Source organism: Lissotriton helveticus, chromosome 11 (genome assembly GCF_964261635.1).
Source record: "Lissotriton helveticus chromosome 11, aLisHel1.1, whole genome shotgun sequence".
NCBI lineage: Eukaryota > Metazoa > Chordata > Amphibia > Caudata > Salamandridae > Lissotriton > Lissotriton helveticus.
Window position 1 is genome coordinate 237,773,868 of NC_136072.1, and position 21,440 is coordinate 237,795,307.

Genomic DNA, 21,440 nt, shown 5'->3' on the forward strand with positions numbered 1-21,440 from the left:
TGAGTGCACGGCAGGTAGGTGTGCGGAGCTCTAGAGAGCACGACGGGTAGACGTGAGCTGTTGAGGTGTTCATCCCAGGTGGACGTGAAGTTTTCTTTTACGCACCATGGGCGGGTATGATGTATTTTAATGCTACCCTATCTACACCACGAGTAAACATGAGGTGTTGTAGTCTGTTTGCAAGACCAGACTTACGTCGCTCCCAGTGTAAACACAAATGGAGTTGAGCCGTTATCATCTGCATCAAGGCAGAGATGGGCGGTAGCAGTTGTGCAGCTCGTTCAAAATGTGAGATGGCCCGGTGTGCACCAGTGGCAGATGTGAGCTATTTCAGTGTAAAAGACGTGATGTGCACTAGTGTGCACACTATCAGAAGCGGGCGTTCTAGGTGGCGCTAAAGGCAGAGTTGAGCTGTTCTTGTGTGTGTAACACTTCTGATGTTAGAGCTGTTCGAGTATGCCACACTTGTAGACATATGTAAGGCGCCACATAGTTCAACACTGACACACCTGATCTGTTCTCATGTGCAACACGCGAAGATGTGACTTGCTATAGTGTACACCGAGTCACGTGTGAAGCATTTTATGTGCACCATAGCCAGAAGTAAGGGGTGTAACGGTCTTGAGGTGTTCAGTGGGCACAACTGTTGCGTCACACTTGCGGTGTCCTACTAGTGTCTTGCGCGGGCCGAACACCGCACAGATGTGTCAACGAGGCAGGGACAGGAGCTGTCTAACGGATTCCCGCCTGGCCCCAAAACCATAACCCTGCAATTAATGTATCTCCTTTGTAATAGGTCACACGGCTGTTGCACGGGGTGCGTTCACCTGGTTCGTGCAGCCGCACTCAGAGGCGACGCGGTGCCCCTGTGTGCACTACCTGCGAAGCCCCCCGTGCCTTCAAAGACAGCCCCCGTGGGGAGTCAATGGAGAGAAACAATCGCCGCACTAATTAACATTCCTGATACCGGGTTCGGCGCGCCTGTCACGATAGATTCTGCGATGTCACGTGATTGGTGATTTTATAGGGATGGAAGGGGGTCTTCTTGAAGGCATGAAAAGGGAGCTCTCTCAGACCTCATTAACGGGGGCAGCTCCTTCTCTCACGCTCAATTAGACCTCAAAAGGCCCCATTTGTCCAATTTGCACACTTGGTTACAGAGAAGAGCATGGGGGCTTGACTGTGGCCCGGGCCGGTGGCGCGCTGCGCCCCCAATGGCTGGATCTGTGCTGCACATCAGTCTCACATGTAGATCACACGACCACGTGCCCCTGGTTGCACTGCTATAAACATGACGCGCGTGCAAAGAGATTCGATGGCCGCCAAGATACGGACGGACGCGATCTCGCAATCAGTACAAGACTTATAATCAATTGAGCGTTACATTTCTGCAGCGAGTAAAGCAGTTAATGCCACTACAGCATGTTTTACAAGAGGTGGCATTACGGAAAGCGATTTGCGCATATTCCCAGTGGCACAGGAGCACATACGTGGACACACACATGCGCGCACACACGTGCACACTCTCACGTGCTCCACATGGTTGTGGCATTCAGGTGAATAATAGAAAAAAGTTTTGATTTTTTTCTCCAGAAATGTATCGATTGTTGAAAAAAAGATTGCCGTTTGTGCCTGGGCATTTTTCTGGCGCACATTTAATGGTGCCAAAGTTCTTTTATAGGATTGGACTCAATTTACTTCTGCATTAAAGAGCAACTAACGTTAGAGGCACACAACCAGGTACAACCGGCCGTGTAAACGCCCATCACATGAAAAGGCAGCCAGATTGAGAAAGCGCCTCGAGGCTCCTACTAATGGTAGACAGCGCGGTGGAAATGCAGGTGCCAGAGTAAAGCAAGGAGCGCTTGTTTAGTCCACTGCTGCTCCGACATACGTGAATGTTTAGAGTATGTGCATGTGGGAGAGAGGGTCAGACTTTCGCTTACACACCTGCACTTTTCACTTCGAATTGGTAACATTGGGGCATCTTTAAATATTTTCAACAATCAGTGCACCTACTGGTTCTCTATTATCTTTCTATAATGACCTTTGCATTTCCGTCTTAAGTTCTTCACTCAACCTATTGCCTTTAGCGCTGTAATAAATATGATTATGGATTTATTATGAAACATTAACAATTGATAGGGCACCTAAACTGCGGAGTGTCCACTTTAGATTGGTTCAGAGATGTATACAATATTTTCCTCGGGCACACACCATCTCTTCTAATAGGCCTGGTGTTAGAGTTGACGGCTGAAGAGGTATTTTACTCCCACTAAGGTAGCTCAGTTGCTTAATGCAGCTACTTCTCTAGCAGGTTTGATTCATTTTGTGTTGACTCATCCTTGAATCCTTACAAAGTTAATATTAAGTGGTGTTGGTTAAACGGGCTATTGGGTGAATGATGTCATGATAATACTCAAAACCCCACCTGATATCGTCAAACAAGCATTTATAATGTCAACATGTTATGCTTTGATTTAGAATGCAATGGTTTTGTTTTTGCAGTCTATTAACATGTGTTCAGTTGTGTTGTTATAATGTCACCCTGTTGTGCCATGCTATACTATTTTGTATGCTGCTGTGATGTTATGTGCTATGATGGTGTGTCATTTGTTATAGTGCTTTCTGATGTTGTTTAATAGAACTGGACTCTTTGTTATGTCTCATAATGTTATATTATCGCATGTTATACGTCAATTACTAGGGAACATATGTATTTTTATTTTGCCTCTTGGTTATTTACATGTGTTTGAGATATTGACATTGCAAATGACAATGCCATTTATTTATCTGTTTTAAAAACCAACACATAAACAAACATTTTGTCATTTACAATGCCAATAGCTCTAACTTTTGCAAAGGCGAGACCGTTGCATTGTAAATGCTTGTTGTAAATGTATTGGGCACCTCCTTCCCTTGTACATTACTTTTTCTGCGAATATTCATTAGTGCATACCCCTCCATCATTATGTATTTTTGGCTCACTGGGGACATTCCTAAGCAATGCCTTATCTCCGTGGTTCTCAAAGTGTGGCCGGGCACACATTCCCTCGCGGCCCACAGATCTTGCTCTGGGACCCACCCCCCACCCCCCACCCCTCCCGGTAAGTAGAATAGCCACCCATCCGCAATTTACACAAACTGTCCGTTCTTCATGTTGGAGGTTTCAACAGATAGCATGTGTCCCTAAATTTAGCAATTGCGCTAGGGCAAATGTTAATTCTTACAGTTGAGATGGCTCAGCTGAAGTGGAAGGTAGGGAGTCTCCTGTGCTGTGATCCCTAGAGAGGGATAGAAAGCTAAACTAGAAACTACCCTCCATGCCAGAGTGCTCGCTCCTGAAAGAAATGTAGATCTGTACAATTAATCTGCAAATGTAAAAGGCTGCTTTTGAGCCAGTATCAAGAGATTTATTGTTTTTGAGAGGTATTATAAGGGTATTCGAAGCGGGGCTGTGGACAATTATAAAACAGCTGGCACTAGGTACAATCTGCATGTTACTAAAATTTACACCTTGGAAACACTTTTTTTGTCTTTGACCTTAATTAATTTCCATATTTAGTGGTAGCCTACCTCATACGGTGTGTAATCCTGGCACTAAAAATACATGTCACTATTCTGTGCTGTAACAAACAGGACTCAATTCTATTTATATATACACACATACATCTGCAGTGATCACATTAACTAACAGAAGTTTTTTTTTTTTTTTACATAAAATAGTGCTTTTCACACTGAATAGTTTAACTTGCATTTATTTTCCATTCAAGGTCAGCACTATGTTATATGAAGTTACCTGATGGTGAAAGATCAACAAAATAGTCACAGAATATGTTGCCCTTTTAGCCATGCCTTGGATTTCACCTCCACACTCACTGAACCCCTCCCCAATTTACTCAGGATGACCGTATCCATATATTTGTTTTTAATACACTTTGATCACTGCGCTAAATACCTAGTTAAAGTCTGAGAAAGCCAGCAATATTAGGATATCGTATTCTGCAGCCGCTCACCTTCACTGTATACCTTGGTTTTGAATATTCTGTCAAAATAACCTGTGATCTATATATAACTAACACCGTGTACTATTCATCTGGCAGAATTGCACAAAAACACCGTCCTCTAGTGAGAAAGGAGGGGGGGGGGGGGGGGAATTGAAAAAAAAAATGTATCGAGCCAGAGGCGTAATTGCACTATGTGTGTCCAGACAGAAAACCCGATTTCAAACACCGGCTTTGCAACATTACTAAATTGTATGATCTTAGTCAAATCAAGCTACTTCAAGGGACTAATTACCTTGATAGTGACATTTGAGAGCACTTCAAGTAATTCTGTGGATCCTGTACAAAAACCTTACTTGTATATGCCTTAAAAGCATGCAATATTCCACCACCTTTAAAATAAAACTGCCCATGCTAGAATGGACAGTGGTCCAAAGCAGTTCAAAGATAAAAAACCTTAGATAATAAGACAAGCCTTGATGAGCTGCTTATGTATTTATCCAAGTCCAGCCGGACATGGAATTTATTTTAACAATGAAGAAATATTTGTAGATCACATTACAGAAATTGTAAAGAGCACAATCCTGTGCCTTACAGCAGAACAGAAAAATTAAAGAGATGAGAGTAAGTGCAAAAGAGGAAAGGTTTACAGGCAAGAGAAAAGAAGAGCGAAACTGGACACTTTCAGATAGATAGTACAAGTGTTTTGCCAGAGTAGTGTACACAACACGAGATACACATTGGTTTATATTGTATAACTACTGTAAAAGGTCGACGTTTCGATCCCGCACTCTGAAATACAATGGGATCATCATCAGGACTTTGTACAATTATATTGCCTGTTTGAAATAATCATACGCCTGTGGGAGAACAGGAGAAAAGAAGAAATTTTTTTGGTTTTCAATATATTTACAAGAGAGAAGGAAGGAGAGTCAGCAACACTCCACATTTACAAGAAGACTTTACTCGGAATCGCGGTGCATTTGTGAAAGGAAAAATACATTCATGCTCACGGTGTCATAGTTTTGTTCTTAAATAAACGATAAAAACGGTTTAAAAAGCGACGCAGTGAGGTCTGGGCCGTGCATGCACGGATTTTGCCGATTTAAGGTGAAAAAGTGATGTGGCGGATACGGGGTGTACTTGTGTGTCTGATTGGTGAGGATAGTGAAAACTCTAATTAAAACATGCCTGTGAAATGTGGACAACGCTCTCATTAGGGGTATGCCTGTGATGTAACCAAAGCGTCCGCTTTGCAAGCATTGAGGTTGACTCTTAGACAGTCTTACAATTGCTTAAACCCTTGGTCCACAGCCAATTATAGGGTACCCCTTGTTTTTGAAAAAACATGCTAGAATGGACAGCAGACAATTGGTTCACCTTTGTTCACTCATCGCTTCGTCAGGAGAGATGGTTAATAATTCTTTTGAAGTTCATGTTTAGAAACTTTCACTTGCACAAATGTCAATACAATGAGGTGATCTAATGTACTAAATTGAAACTCTTCCATATGATACAGAAACACTTTCTACCTTTTAAAGTCTCTCTCATGTTCTTGTATTTTGTTTGTTGTGTAAAATGCATCCCAAATATTTTTAAGGTTCTGCATGTTCTTCGCCTCTTAGGGATGAGCCAGACCACTGGTTGGCTTTGGGTCGAATGCAGAGCCCTTTTAAGACATGGACAGAGTAGGCCCAAACTTCAAAGGGGCCCAGCCCACTCTCTACAAGCACTACCAATGGAGTGGTGCACCATCAAATTTGGCAGCGTGGGTGGGTGATGCTTATACCACCACTTGACAGTGCCTCTTCTGTTGCTCGCCTCTCTGCTGAGACTATTCTCCATGTGCACAATACTTTCCGATACTCATGGAGGAAGTATCTTGACTGATTTTAGGTATTTGTTCTACTTTGTTTTTATCTTCCTTATTTGTCCAGTTCTTAGCAATGACCCATTGAATAAGTTGCTGTGGATCTCCCAGCAGAGCTAGAATGCATCCTGCTCTCCAATTCTCATGGTCTGGTGGTACAGGTTCCCAGTTCTCAGCTAAATGTAGGGTCCTGGACGAACACTCTAATACGGCATTCAGGCCTTCTTGGTGCTGTGAGACCACAGACAACTTGTGGGTACCACACAGCCTGACCTTAAGTGTGAGACTCGCCCATACCATAGCCTCTTTTTTTTTTTTTAGGTTTGACGTCTAGTGGAGGGTGAGGTGAGCCAGATGTTTTTTTATCAACTTGTCTGAACTAGAAGGTGAAAAAGTTGGGCACCTTTACTTCCCTTAATGTTTCCCAGATTGTTTGCCATGGGTTTTAAACTGTTTAGAACTAATCAAAATTGTGCTGTTGCTTTCTCTTCAAGAAAGATTGGATAGGTTTGGGGATGGGTGATGCTCTTGACACTGTACTCAAGGGCATCAATTTACTATTGAATAAGGACATAATGCACCTTCTGAATGTAGCATACCTAGAGGCAATCTTCTACAGAGCACAGAGAATAAATAATGCAATATACAAAATAAATGCATTGATAAAGTAACAGGGTATGATAGCTGCTTCAAGGATGTGTCCATAAAATGTACCTTTCGAACTGCATTTTTGTCCTTAACTTTGACCCTGTGTCCTGAATATCTTTACAGTACTGCCCTAAATTTGTCTCTATGCCAAGTGGTCACACTGCTTGTAAGCAGAGAGTTGCAGCAGAGAAAGTTGCTCAAGTTCTGTTTTTTCTTTTACTTACATTAGCCAACCAACATTGTTTTGTGATGTTTCTATAAAATTGACCCCTTTACCAGAATTTTGACCTTTTGTCCTGAATATTTTTACAGTCCTGCCCCGATTATGTCTCCATGCCAAGTGGTCACCCTGCTGGTAAGTAGAGTTGCAATAGAGAAAGTTGCAAGAGTTCAGTTTGTTTTGCTTAGGTTAGCCAAGCAAGATCATTTTGTGATTCTGGGCTGGATTTCTTAAGTCAGTGTAGCTTGTTTTATGAGCAGGGCTGACCAAACATCGGCAAATCTTTGGCAACTGTTGTTTTGTTCTGTCATGGGTAGTGCAAACCTCTATGGTTGAAGATGGCAATCTTAAAATCTCCATTAGCTAACGGCAAAAAAGTTTTGGGGTTCCAAACAAAAAGCAGAAGAACATGGTAAAACCCCGACACAGAAGGGGACTACTTTTGGTTGTGGATGTGCTCCTCGTGAAAGGCATGCAGTAACTAAAGTGTGCTGACCCATTGCCACACGATACATGCTGTAGTAGCTGCATGAAAAAAAAGTGAATGACAACAACAGATTAATGGATTAAGTCAGGCTCAAATCCCCTATGAGTAACTATATTATACATATAATTCTGGTAAAAACCAAAAGGTCTTTGCTAACACCAGACCTAAAAAAGCCAATCAGTCTGGCATTGGCCGCCAGCCTCTTGCCGTAGCTAATTCTTTTTTGCAATATTTTTGTAAAAATTGCTTACAAATAGAGAAGCTTGCAAATATATATTTGTAAAGGTTGAAAGAGTTGCATAGTTAGGTAGATACGTTTGTAGAAAGTTGGATATATAGATATGTTTGTACAGTAGATAGAGTTGTATAGATATACAGACAACATGAAAGATAGGGCTGCATATATAAACAGATGGGTTACATAGATAGGGTTGTATAGACAGATCAATAGGATTGCATATGTAGGTAGGTAGATAGTGATGTATAGGTAGACAGTGTTGCATAGATAAATAGGGTTTTATATATATATATATATATATATATATATATATATATATATATATATATATATATATACACACACACATACACACACACACAAGGTTGTATAGATAGATAAATATGGTTGCATAGTTAGATAAAATGGGTTGTATAGATTTGTTTATGAAGTTTTGTATAGCGCTAACAAGACCCAGGAGGGTATCGGAGCATTTCACAGTTGGGGTAGGTAGGATAACAAAGTGGGACAAGTGCAATCGTTAGAAATAGGTTCAAGACGAGAGCATGACAACTGCACGATTCAGAGCATTTAAAAACAAGACCGGGCAGATCCAATAATAAGAGAAGAATAGGCAATGTACACAGTACCAATAAGATCATAGACTGCCAACACTATTAATCACCGGATTGCACAAATGTATAAGACAACGATCAGGTAATGGGAGAGAAACATTCCATAAATAACATACAAAGATGTGCAGTGGCCTGCTCACACTGTTAATCCCAGGAGTATAACTGTGTAATGGACAGACATAGCATCAGAGAAGAGGGTAGTATTGAAGTAGCTGAACCAACGACTTTAGGGCAGGAACTTCAGTATTAGGATTTTTTTGACTCGAACAGCTTGTGTTCCAGAGTAGGCACCGCAACAGCAAGACATTTGGTTTCAGCTGTTCTGTTTACATACGATTTCGAATCATTTAACCCGGTCAGAGGAGATAAAAGGCTTACCCAGTGGCAGTCACACTCAGGCATGTGAAAACCAACAGGAAAAAGACAATCTGTAGGGCAACTTCCATCTCATTCTGCAATTAACATGACCCAAAAATTGGACACTTTTCCCACCTTAATTATATTCCCATTCATGAACAGAAATGCGAAAAAATGCACCCCCTTACATTTTGGGGGTTTTACACGTTAATATACATCTGAAGATCATTCAGTCGTCACCAGGTACATATAATTACTAATACATCTAACCTCCCGAGACAAACCCAAAAAATGTAACTTTGTCATCGTCTATTAAAAATAAAAAATTTGGAAGCAATGTGTAAAAAGCTAAGTTCACTCTCACTCCTTCCTTATCAGTCAGGAAGGTAATGAGCATCTGGTGCCGATAACGAAATGCAGTGGATTATAACGATGTGACCCTACCTTTATACAAAGTCATACAATTACCAGTTTGGTCTGAGCATTCACGTAACACATTCTACCTAGCTAGAACTAAAGATCTGTGAATGTCTCAGAAGGAATGGCTGCTGCTCGTCATTCTGGGAAGGGTTATAAAGCAATTTCCAAATAATCTGAAGCCCATCATTCCACAATGATGGATATTATTTACAATGGAAGGAAGGGCATGGTAGTTGCCAATCTACCCAGGATTGAGTTCCCAGGAAATTCACCCAAAGATCGGACTGTATAATGCTCCTAGACAACACAAGAAACCCAAAACTATGTGCAGAGAACCTCAACCCGCAGTCAAAAGTGTAATTTTTAATGTTCTCGATTCTAACATTAGGAAAAGACTGAATACGTAAGACTTCATGGAAGGGGAGCCAAAAAGGACATTACTGTATGTTTGAAGACTGCAAAACAACACCTGCATGAACCACAAGACTTCTGAAAAAATGTGCTCTGGACAGATAAGAACAAAGTGGAGTTGTCTGGCTGTAATGGACAACAAGTTTGGCGACATCAAACCCTGGATTACAAAAACCTCTCGCCAACTATTAAATAGAACACTGTAGTGGTAATTATTTGGGCCAGGTCGCCACAGCAGAACCAGGACGACTCACAACCACAAATGCCCCTCTACAGCAGCACAGTCTGGAGGAAAATAGACCATCTCTTTTGCTCCACATGAAGCAAACGGAGGATCATGCAACAGACCAATGAATTGAAAGACACCAGTAAACATATGACTACATGGCTAAAAAGGGCAAAAATCAAAATTGTGGAATGGCCAGGTCAAACTCCAGAATCAACCCCATGGTGATGCTTCTTCAGGACCATCACAGGGCTTAAGCAATTTTCCAAAGAGGAGTAGGCTAGACCTCACAGGTGTTGCGAGAGACTGATAAGACTCTTACAAGAAACATTTACTTCAAATCGCTTCCGATTTAGCTGCTACTAAAAATTGTCTGTGTTTTTTCTTTAATCAATAATGACAAAATGAAATGTGTCTGGATTATTTGTCCTACAGGGTTACCTATCGACTGTTAAGATAATGGAGATTAAATAAATGTCAAGTATGTCTTAATATGTTTGTAACACTGATGTTTTTGCTTACAGGTTGCCCCTGACGAAGGGACGCCCCAGTCCCGAAATGCATCGGGCTTTCTTTTAAACACTTTGTACATTATTTTATGTGTTGCTCATGATGTATTGACTACACGTTATGTTTATTCAAGTGATATGATGTATACCTGTGAAATTAATAGATTCACCTGATGTGATTTTGATGCATAATCATGTATAAGAAGTTATAACCTGAATAAAATATCTGAACTTAAACATTGGTTTTATTTTGTTCATCATATCATTGGAACTTTGAATTAACGAACAGGGTTCTTCAGTATCCCATTACACAGTGCATACAACCTCGTTGGTTTGTAACTTCCTTCTTAATATGTTAAGACATAAAATTCCTTTATAATTTGTTTTTCCCATTATGTTATGCAAGCAGCAAAACATCACACATATACAGACGAAAGTTAAGGACTCCAGTTATGAAGAATGAAATAGGTTTACTCTTTCTATTTAATTTTCAATTACATTCAGCTGGAGTTTTATGGACCATCATAGTTGGTATTGAGGAAAAAGGTTTGTTAATCACCCTCCATCAATCATTTGTCTCTCCATAGTATGGGGGGGGGGGCAGAAGAAACCCATACTATTGCCAAAGGTACACTTTAGAGAACCACTTTCAAATAAAGCCGGAGCTCCTATCACTCTCAGTTCCAAATTATACTTTGCATGGAATCCACCTAAATCACTGCTCACCCTAGCTCTATCACCCTGGCACATTTTACTAATTTAAATGTGAGGGCTCAGCATCTGAAAAGGAAGACAGAGAAGCAGTTGATGTAGGATGCAAAAACAAATTCTCTCCTTCCAACCTTTGACCGTACTTTCCATTCACTTGGACATCACTTGGACACTCCCACTTTCAAAATGGTAGAGCTACAGAAGCAGCAGCTGTTATTTCTAGAGGCTCCTCTCCAAACAACAACATTGTTAAACACCACTACCCTCCATTAAGTGCAGCGGGACAGCAGAAACAGCTGCTGTCTATTAGCTGTCCCAGAGTGGCAACGGGCAAGTTAGGATTTGCATCCTGCAGTTTATGAGAGACACAAAGAAAGGTTGTTAACCACTGCCTGAACTAGTGTAGTATTTATGTTAAAGGCAGGAATTACACAAGTTATTACCCATCTCTGTCAAATCACCCTATAGAGAACTTAAGATGACCACGGTACATAATAAAAATTGGAGGGTGCAGAAGTGGGTGTCCCATTTCTCTACCTTGTTTTGCTTCCTTGAAAAGCCAAAAGGTACAACTATTTAGGATAGTTCAAGAACTCATGCGTTTTTACATGTACTAATAACGTGGGAGAAGCTGCCTAACTCATTTTTGTAAGATTCAATGTTATGCCTTCTGGTGGTAAAAGAGAAAGTTGTACTTTTTGGTATGGGAAGTAGCAATGAACTGATTTGGAGGACAAACAGCCAGATCTGGTGGCCTGGGGCTTGCCCGGAGGTTGTCTCAATGAAATGGGCTGATACGGAACCACAAAGGCATTGCAGCCAAGTTGCCTGAGCGAGCCAAGAACCGCCAGAATACACATACAGCACAGGACCTGCAGAGAGCATTCAAGGCCTATACGTATGTTGAGTTTTCATCCACCGCTTTGCTAACTTCATCAGTCCACAACTACAACTTAGTCATTTGGGTTCCCACCCCTTTTTGTTATATAATTTTGTGTTGTAATATTATATGTTCTTTATTGATTTATTCATTGAAATGTTTAGATGCATTTTTAACCTGGAATCTTTATAAAAAATGAAGAAAAAAAGATAAATAAATTAAAAACAGTACCTTAATATATAAATTATGGTTGGTCTCTATTAATCATGTTCATAGGTCACAGTGAATGTACATTTAGCTGAATCCCCTAGGTTTTGGCATTTGGTTCATTGTAATTCACTACTGCTCTTTTTCAAAATAACTATACGTATGTTGATCCTACATAATCTCTAAATTACCCTGTACCAATCCTGCATTGGTTATGAACCTGTATTGTTCCCTTTAAGCCATAGAAGAAAGCACAGTTTTTCCTCTTCACCCTAGGAATCAAGGCTGTTGGCTCAGGCTAGTTGTTTTGATCATGGAACCAGTTCAACCAACTGTTGTCGAATTGTATGAATTTATGTGTTTTTTAATTATAATATTTTGTATACAAACAAATAATAAATACATGTGATATATATTTTTTATATACTTTGTTGGTTTTCCCTTTATATATGGTCCAATGGAATGAAGCGTGGATAGGAAATATACATGAGCGTGTGAGGTGTGAATATGGAGGTCTAGCCTGAATAGGATTCACCCCAAGGGATCTTCTTTCACTTTAAATATTACACATAGACCAGGTCTTTTGCGAACCACGAAAAGTTGGCTTGCGACTCGCTAATAGGTTCCAACCCACAATTGGGTAAATGCTGATTGTTGGAATGGGTTGAGGGGAGTGAAACCCTACTCAAGCAGAAACCACAATCCCTGTCTGGGTGAAACACAAGCAAAGACCAAATTAACCTGTGCTTGACCCTCTAGTAGCTTAGCACGAAAGCAGTCAGGCTTAACTTAGGGACATTGTGTAAAGTATTTATGCAGCACTACAATGCGTTGCAGGATCCTGCATCAAGGATGCGTTGCACTGCGGCAGATCGAAAGTGAAGCCGCAAGGATGCGATGCGGGTCCTGCATTGTTGTTGAGGATGCCATCGATGAGGGGCGTGCAATGCCAAGGCTTACATCGAGGATGCATCTCACACTGGGCTTTTCAGAGGAGGCTGCGATGCAAGGTCCGAAGTCAGGGATGCATCGAACTGCAGCAGTTTCGAAGCAGAGATGCAAGGAGCTGCGTTGTGCTGCATCAGTTCTGCCCACAGGAACACAGCTGGGATTTCAGACCCAATTCAGGCCCAATTCCAAGGGTCCAGGACTGGGATGGCACCATTTGGAGGGAGAGGGGGGTAGGACTCACACCCGACAGAGACCAGGTGCTGGGTTCAAGGTGGTTGGAGCCTTTTCTGTTTCTGATGTTCTGATCAGGAGTCCAGTCAACAAGACCATGGAGTCATTCTGGTGGTTCTGGGCTCAAGATGCAAGTCCAGTCCCTTTCACTCATGCAGCAGGGCAAAAGAAGAACAGTCCTTCTTGCAGAGCAGTACAGCAGTCATTCAGAGTTCCAGAAATGTGATGAAGAGTTGGGTCTGAGGGGTGATTATTTATACCTGGTGCCCACTTTGAAATAGGAGAAAGTTCTGGAGGATTCCATCCCCAGAGGTGTTTGGAATTTCCTGCGCTGACCCCAGCTTGTCTGGGGTCAGAAAAGTCTAGTGTCAAATCCTTTGTGAGTGCGCTCAGGCAAAGGCATTGTAATGTGAAAGCATGGTAGGTGACCGCTCCTCCCCGATCCTGAAAACACCTGTTCCCATTGTCTCACTGTCCAGGAGAAATACACAAAGACCAACTGCCAGCTACACCTAGTCATATGACACAGGCTGTAGGGCATAAATGGTTCTAAAAGTGGCATTTTAAGAATAGTGACTTAAAATGCAACTTTGCCATTAAAGAGGTGCTTAAACTACAATTCCTTAGTCAACAAGTTCGCCATTCCTACCTGCTCCCAATCACTCATTAAATGTAATAAGTTAACCCAATGTTTTCCTATGGGAAAGGCAGGCCTTGCATAGTAGAAAACGTATTTAAGAGTTTTTCACTACCAGAACATGTAAAAGTTAAAAGAATGTCATACTTCTTTAATACATTGCACACTGCACGATGAGCTCTTTAGGGCCTACCCTAGGGGTGACAAATATTAAAAAGGAGGTTCTAGGCCTGGCAAAAGGTTTTTTTTGACAGGCTGAAATGACAGTTTAAAACTTTGCACACAGGATGCAATGGCAGGCCTGAGACATGTTTAAAAGGATACTGAAGTGGTTTTCACAGTCAATGCTGCAGCACCACTCGTAGCATTGTATTTAAGACACTTGGTACATGCAGTACCACTTTCCCAGGAGTTTACAAGTAAATTAAATGTGCCAAATAAGTGTAAGCCAATCTTGCCATGTTTTAAGGAGTGCGCACAAGCACATTAGCACAGGCTAGCAATGGTAGAGTGCACTGAGTATTAAAAGCTAACAAAAACTGGTTCATAAAATGGGAAGGTGAAGGCAAAAAGTTTGGGGATGACCCCACAGAGAGGGCGAAGTCCAACACCGATTTAGAGGGTCGCTTATTAGAACGTAAAATGCATGCCATCCTGTACAAACCTCCTTGGTTTCAAAGCAAATTCTAGCACTACAAAGGGGGGGGAGGGACAAATGGACATACAATGTGTACTGAAGCAGGCACCGGACAACACCTAAATATAGTATTGCTATGATGGATAGATCATTTAACAGTGCTTTCAAGAGGTGAACAAGCTTTTAGCCAGGTCATTGTTTCAGAGCAGAGGTAAAGGATATGGATAAGTAATTTACCCAACCTGCTCATAAAGACTAGTACGTTTTCTCATGAGAAGCTAAATGGATGTGGTTCGGACCTTCTAAAGCAAAAGCAGCGTAACAAGGTCTCTATCTTGTGCTGCAATTAAAATGTTCTCGCAAAGGGTATAAGTTACACAACATATAGATTCTCTTCACAACAGTCATGCAGATGTGAGTGAAGGGCCTTAGTAATGGGGGAATTACAGATTTTTCCATCAAAGAGGCCCTTTCCCAAGAAAAACGAGCTGTGCTCCTTCATCCACAATCAGTTAGCACCAATTGTCAGAAGCCCTAAAGGCTGGAGAGATGGTATTTGTGACGTGCGCTCTAATAAGGAGCTAGACATAACTATGGAGTATCGTTGGAGGACTAGAGGATGTTGAGTTCACTGGATGAAATGTACAGAACAAACCTGAATAGCAAAATATCAGCATATAGGTGCTAGTTCCACCAGCAGAGTGGCTATGTTAAGCAAATGCCTGTAGGTACTTTTTAGAAATGGGGTTTATATTTGGCAGTAGTTTTCACACGGTCCCAGTTGGGACCCTCAATCTAGTCAGGGTAAGGGAGTCACACAGCTAAGATAACCCCTATTCAGTACCTTGGTAGCTTGGCACAAGCAGTCACTCTTATCTCAGAGGCAATGTGTAAAACACACATACAAGTTTAGAAAAATAACCCATATGTAACTGAATAAAACAAGACCACAATGACAAATTTCCAACATACACAAGTCAAGTCATTTTCAAACGATTAAGCAAGTTTAGTCCATAGTTGCATTTGTTTAGGATAAAGTAAAAGCAAAACTATGCTCTGTTACTTACTACGCAGGGGTGGTGAGGCGTCAGTTCTGTACTGCTACAGGGGAGGAGAGGCGTTGGTTCCTTACTGCTAGGCAGGGGAGGTAATACGTTGGTTCGTTACTGCTAGGAAATGGAGGTGATGAGTCTGTTTCTAGACACGCAGCCTCAGCTACTTACTGCGGTCAGGGGTCGATGAAGAAACGGCACCCAGGGATGATGCATCGAAAATCCAGATGCACTGCGTCGATTCAACAGCGGCGAAGTAGGCGCTGGTTGCTTCCACAGCAGCAGAGCAGGCGCTGTGTTGGAGTCGGAGCGGGCCTCAAGGACTTCAGTGATGCGGTGCTCTAGACTCATGCAGCAGTGACTCTTCTGACACACTGCAACGGCAACCTGGGGCCTGTGGTGTAGGCCGTGGTCGATGTGGCAAGCGGGAACCATGCTTTGGTGCAGGCAGCGACAATGTGTCAATCTTTACAGTGCTGCGTTGATTCGGACAAATGCTGGGAGTCGATACGTGGATTTTGTCCTTAAGATCATCGGATTTCACTTCCAAAGGCCCACAAACTGGATTTGGCACCACTTAACAAGCCATAACTCTCAGCAGAAGAGTCCAGGAACTGGCAGGTAAATAACTTGTGTTGTCAGACGGTGAATTGACTATGCGGTACAGCGGTAACCTCGACACTGACGTTTAGGACTTATCGCAGTGCACATCAACAGCAGGGTTGTAGAGTTTCTGTGCTCATACATCATGGAACTTCCTACCACGATTACTTACTCACCGCACTCTGTGGATCTTAGAGCCAGGATGTATACATTCTTATCTTTCACAATTGGAGGAAAATTCCTTCATTTCGTTAGGGATTTTTATCTGCCTCCTGTTCATAAGTGAGAGTAACCAAAACTTGTGGGTTGGAAAAGCCATACTGGAACATAGCCTTGAAAAAGTCCCTTTCGGGTGAAACATGTATTGGCTGAGATCATCCATGAGGAAATAACAGTAACACTTTCTTAAAAGGTCACAACAATTACTGCAACTGTGAAACAAGAATAATGCACAGCAATCCACACATAATCTGTTATCAAAACAGTATACATACGTATGATGAAGGGACAATACAAAGTACGGAATATGAAGTTATTATTTGATGTACAACGCTTTTGTGACACTAATTGAAAATAAAAACTAAATACAACATACCTGAATGTCTAAAGTTTTATATAAGATAACATCTCTTTACTACTTAAGTAATACAAATGTTATGTATACCAGGATGCATTAATGGACATGGTTAACTGTTTTGGAACATGATGACATCAGCTACTCTTATGTGAGGAGTGCTCCACTAGTTTGTATTAGTTGAAGTCCTTTGATGGCCATGAGACTTCTGAACAGGACCCAAGCTCAGCTCAAACCCTTGGAGAACTCTGGAAGCAGGATACGGAAAGCAAAGTCCAGTCTTTTCACTCCCAGAACAGAAGTAGCAAGCAGCAGGTCAACAAAGCAAAGCAAACAGCAGAGTGGCAGTCTCTCCTGACAGCTTATCCAGCTCTTCTTCCTGGCAGAATGTCCTCAACCCAGAAGTGTTCTGAGTATATGGTGTTAGAGGACCAGTACTTACAGCTGTTTCAGCCTTTGAAGTAGGTAAACTTCAAAAGAAAGCCTTTGAAGGGCACAAGACCCTAACTTTCCCTGTCCTGGCTCCAGTCACACTACGGAGGTGGAGATGGCTTTGTGCGAGGACAGGCACAGCCCTATTCAGGTGTCAGTGTCAACTCAACCCACCACTGTTGCTCAGGAAGACCCATCAGCCTGGTGATGGACCATCAGGATATTCAGGGCACACCTCAGCTCCCTTTGTGTGACTGTCTGGAGTGAATGTACAAGCAGCCCAACTGTTATCCTCACCCAGACGTGTAGTCAGCAGTCAGGCCGAGAGAGGTACAGAATGGTTAAGCAAGAAAATGCCCACTTTCTTAAAGTGACCTTTTCAGACAAGCAATTTAAAAAAAATAACTTTACCAAAAGATTTATTTTAAAATTGTGAGTCAAAAGACCCCAAACTCCGAATCAATATCTATTCCCAATTGGAAGATACAGTTGCAAGATGTTAAAAGGCATTCCAATGCTAACCTATGGAAGAGATGGGCCTTGCTACATTAAAAACGAAATTAGCAGTATTTCACTACCAGGACATGTAAAACACAATAGGACAGGTCCTACCTTTTAAATACATTGCACCCTGCCCATGGAGCTACGGGTGCCCTAAATGTAATAAAAGGGAAGGGTTGCACCTGGCAACTAGCCAGGTCGACATGGCAGTTTAAAACTGTTCACACAGACACTGCAGTGGCAGGTCTGAGACATGTTTGCAGGGCTGCTCGTGGGTAGCACAATCAGTGCTGCAGGCCCACTAAAAGCATTTGATTTACAGGCCCTGGGCACACCTTGTGCACTTTACTGGGAACTTACTAGTAAATCAAATGCCAATCATGGATAAACCAATACAATTTAGACAGGGAGCACTTGCACTCGCACTTTAGCAATGGTCAGCAGTGGTAAAGTGCCCAGATTTCTAAAATAGGAAATGTAAAATGATGCAACAAAGAACTGAAGAACCTGATATGCTAAATACTTGGAGTCCATGGCCAGGGACTCCTGCCTATACATCTTCAAGCTGGAGCTATTAAGTGACAGGGCTAAAGATCTAAAGGTAGGAATGCAACTGGCAAAGGTAAAATCATGCAAAAATCATGCAATGCACAGTAATATTTGATGGCTTTTTATTTTCCAGGTAAGGACCATTTGCAAACAAAAGTGAACATTAAACCAGATATGTTGACACTGCGGTCTTCAATTATGAATCCTAACTTTAAATATGAAGCAACTAATCACAATGGACCAGTACTGTGTATAAATCGAACTATGAACAAAACATTTTTGCTTCTCATTTTCTTAAATTCCTGTAAATAAAAGAAACAATATTGGTTCAAGGAAAGGCTAAATAGTTACATACCATGAGCTTGGAACTCTCGGTTAGAAGGTATGTAAGTCCTTCTACACCATGCTGTATTGTGTCACTGCTGACATTAAGTTTCCCTGAAAAACATATAAAACTGCTTCATTAACAATTTTCAAATATGTGATGAAACTTACATTTGTGTTTATTTACAATGTACCAATCCAAATGAACAATAGTCAGTATAGTTTTAGTTCAAAGTTTCTGTCACCCACTCTAAATTCATTATCCGTGACTGAAGAGGATTCAGCTTTACAACATTAAAAGCTAAATATTGTTTTACTGGACTCTTAAACAGATGAGTGGGTCACGTATAGTGTATACAAGAAACTACACTAGGAATTAAATGCTTACAAATTGACATCTTTTGCTCCTTACCTATAAACATGCCTACCAGTAGTGTTACGACTGTACCTAATACTGTCGATCTATCGGTTGCCCCATCAGACTCAGACCCGTCCTCTGAAGACCTGGAGGTCACACCAGACCTAGAAACTTGTCAGTCACCTGACAAAGCGGGGCTGAGTCTGAGCGGGTTTAGCGATGCGGAAACAGTTCCCGTACCTATTGTTCCCCGGGGAAGGGCTCCTAACCCTCCTAAGGTTACATTGAAGGGTAAAAATAAAGTAAAAGCACCAGTTAGGAATCACAATTTGATTTCCCCTACTCCACAAATGACATCAGGCATCCCATGCTGGGTACAAAATATGGTAATAGATTTAAAACTAGACCTTGAAGCCACTTTAGCAGCACAAATTAAGCCTCTAATTTCTAAAGTGGACAGGCTTACTTCGTTAATACATTCTAAATGGCCACACAAAAAGCAGGGACAAGGGCCTGATCAGCTACAAGGATCCACAGACTTAGCCCCTGAATGTTTATCGAGCACACAGCCTCCTAAAGATGAATTAAACAAGGGTCAAGTTACTGCAGCCCCTGGGAACCCAGTTATATCCCTTGTATCGCAAGCAGGGAACAATTTTGACCAACCAACAACTGTACTGGTTTCTAAGGAGAAGGCTCCGGTTCAGGCGAATCAACACCCTGTTACTGATAATATTAACACCTCTTCTATCCAAGCTAAAGATGTTGTCGGAAAACCCAATCCTAAATCTGCATCCCTCCCTATAAATAAACCAGAAGGGTCTAAGCAAAAGCAGGCGCGCTTTAGGTTCATTAATCTACCACCAGAGGTTTCCCCTTTTGTCGTTGTGTTGACAGCTGTTCCTCCATTGAAGGAGGGAGTAAAAGAAACGTTTACTGAGCTTAGAAATAAATGTGCTCAATGGCTCCATCTACACAAACCCCTTCCTAATAACATGAACGGCGAAATTCTCACCGTGCGTAGAGGGGACTGGGTGGGCAGAAGCAAGAAAACAATAGTAGGGGACGTAATCACAGTTAATTTTAGGGATGTAGGGGCAGCAAGCTACATATGTAATGCACCCAATAGTGGTCCTGCGACTCAAATCAATCCACTTCCTTTGTCTTATTTCTTATCAAAGCCAGCACGACCCAACCCTCCATGTCCTACTTTTCAAAGTAATAGAGGACCTGGGTATTTTCCACAGCAAGCTGCCAAACCTTGGCTGCAACCTCCTTATCCACCTCCTTATTTCCCACATTATGTTAATTTACAACAGCAATTACCAAACGCCATACCTTTTCCTATGCACCAAGTTAAAGCCCCCTGGCAACATCCATTTCATTTTCCGTCACCTTTACCCCAGTCTGCTTATCAATGGCAGCAACCTTTCCCGCCACCTCAATTAGATAAACAACCGTGGCAACAACCATGGCAGGACCTGCCCCACTCCCAAGATCCTATGTCCTCTCAATTCGCCCATCCAAATAGATATGCCGTGTTAGATGAGGTAGACTGACTCAGCCCTCCAGAAGCATTGGATTCAAACATTTCTACGCCCTTTCTTGATATGGGGAGTTCTCTCCCCCTTGTCACCCCACCAGCCGAACTTACTATATTGACACCCCTAACACCTCTTCAGCATACAGGTAATCGGGGTAGCCCCGACACATGCATAACTACTGCTAGTCACAGCATAAGCCCAGTCACCATCTTTCGGGAAGATAGTCCTGCTTTATTTCCACCAGCAAATCAGTCGGAGTTGTCTGTTGTTGGTGACTATGGTAAACCAGCAGGAATTTCTCTTATTTCCTGGAACATTGCTGGCCTTTCCGGCAAATTAGGTACACCTTTTTGGACCAGCTTTTTAGGCGAGGGATTTGACCTAATCCTATTACAGGAAACATGGTGTCCAGACCCTATCTATATCGAAGGGTATGCATCCTTCTGCCTTAGAGCAACCAAATCCAGCTCGGGCAGGGCTAAGGGGGGCCTTTTATTGCTTGTGTCCACCAAGCTGCGTGACTGCACGGTCAAATATAGTTCGACCGTGGGGACACACAGCCAAGTTATAAGGATGGAGTGTAGGAAGAACATTGATTTAGTTATTGTTAATTTTTACAACAATATCTTTGATGCTACTAGGGGGGATATTTTACTGCCTCTGGAAAGGGAAATTATTAAGGCCCTTAATATTTCGAAGGGAAGGGCTGAGGTGGTTTGGGCTGGAGATTTTAATTTGCAGCCCTGCCACTTGTCTAATGGGAACATCTGTGGCTTTGATGCAGCATCAAATAGCCACTGGGGAGACCTGGGGGTAAGGGAGGATTCTCCCCACTTCCAACACTGCAGTTATGGTTCCACGTTAAATAATATACTAGTCACGCTGGACATGACCCTGTTAAACTGCAACGTTGATAAACGGGCAATAAAATGCCCTACATTTACGGGCAGAGATGCAGGTTCATTCATAGATCACATTTTGCTGTCTAGCAGTGGAAACTATACTGATTTGTACGTAAATGAAGAAAGTCTTAGTGACCACAATAGCCTACGCGTTACCCTTCTGGGGCATGGTACCTCATTAGTTCCAGATGGTAAATGTACAATTGACATAGTGCCTACCAGACCAAAGGGCCTAAGGATCAAATGGACTGGTTTAAATTCTAAAGTTAAGCAGAAGGAGGTCCTTCTTCAATGCAAGAAACAAATTAGCTATTGCCTGGACGATGACTGTGATTCTGGCTGC

At 42.0% G+C, this 21,440-nt stretch overlaps 1 protein-coding gene across 2 annotated transcripts in view; it reads right to left on the bottom strand.

The window, feature by feature from the left end:
- The window catches only part of COMMD2 (COMM domain containing 2), a 43,064-nt gene that overhangs the window by 9,446 nt on the left and 12,178 nt on the right, over window positions 1–21,440 (bottom strand). For both annotated transcript variants that reach the window (XM_078668034.1, XM_078668033.1), the window contains one exon: window positions 18,325–18,407. In XM_078668034.1, the coding sequence (XP_078524160.1) occupies window positions 18,325–18,407 (83 nt within the window). The remainder of the gene's footprint in view (window positions 1–18,324; window positions 18,408–21,440) is intronic.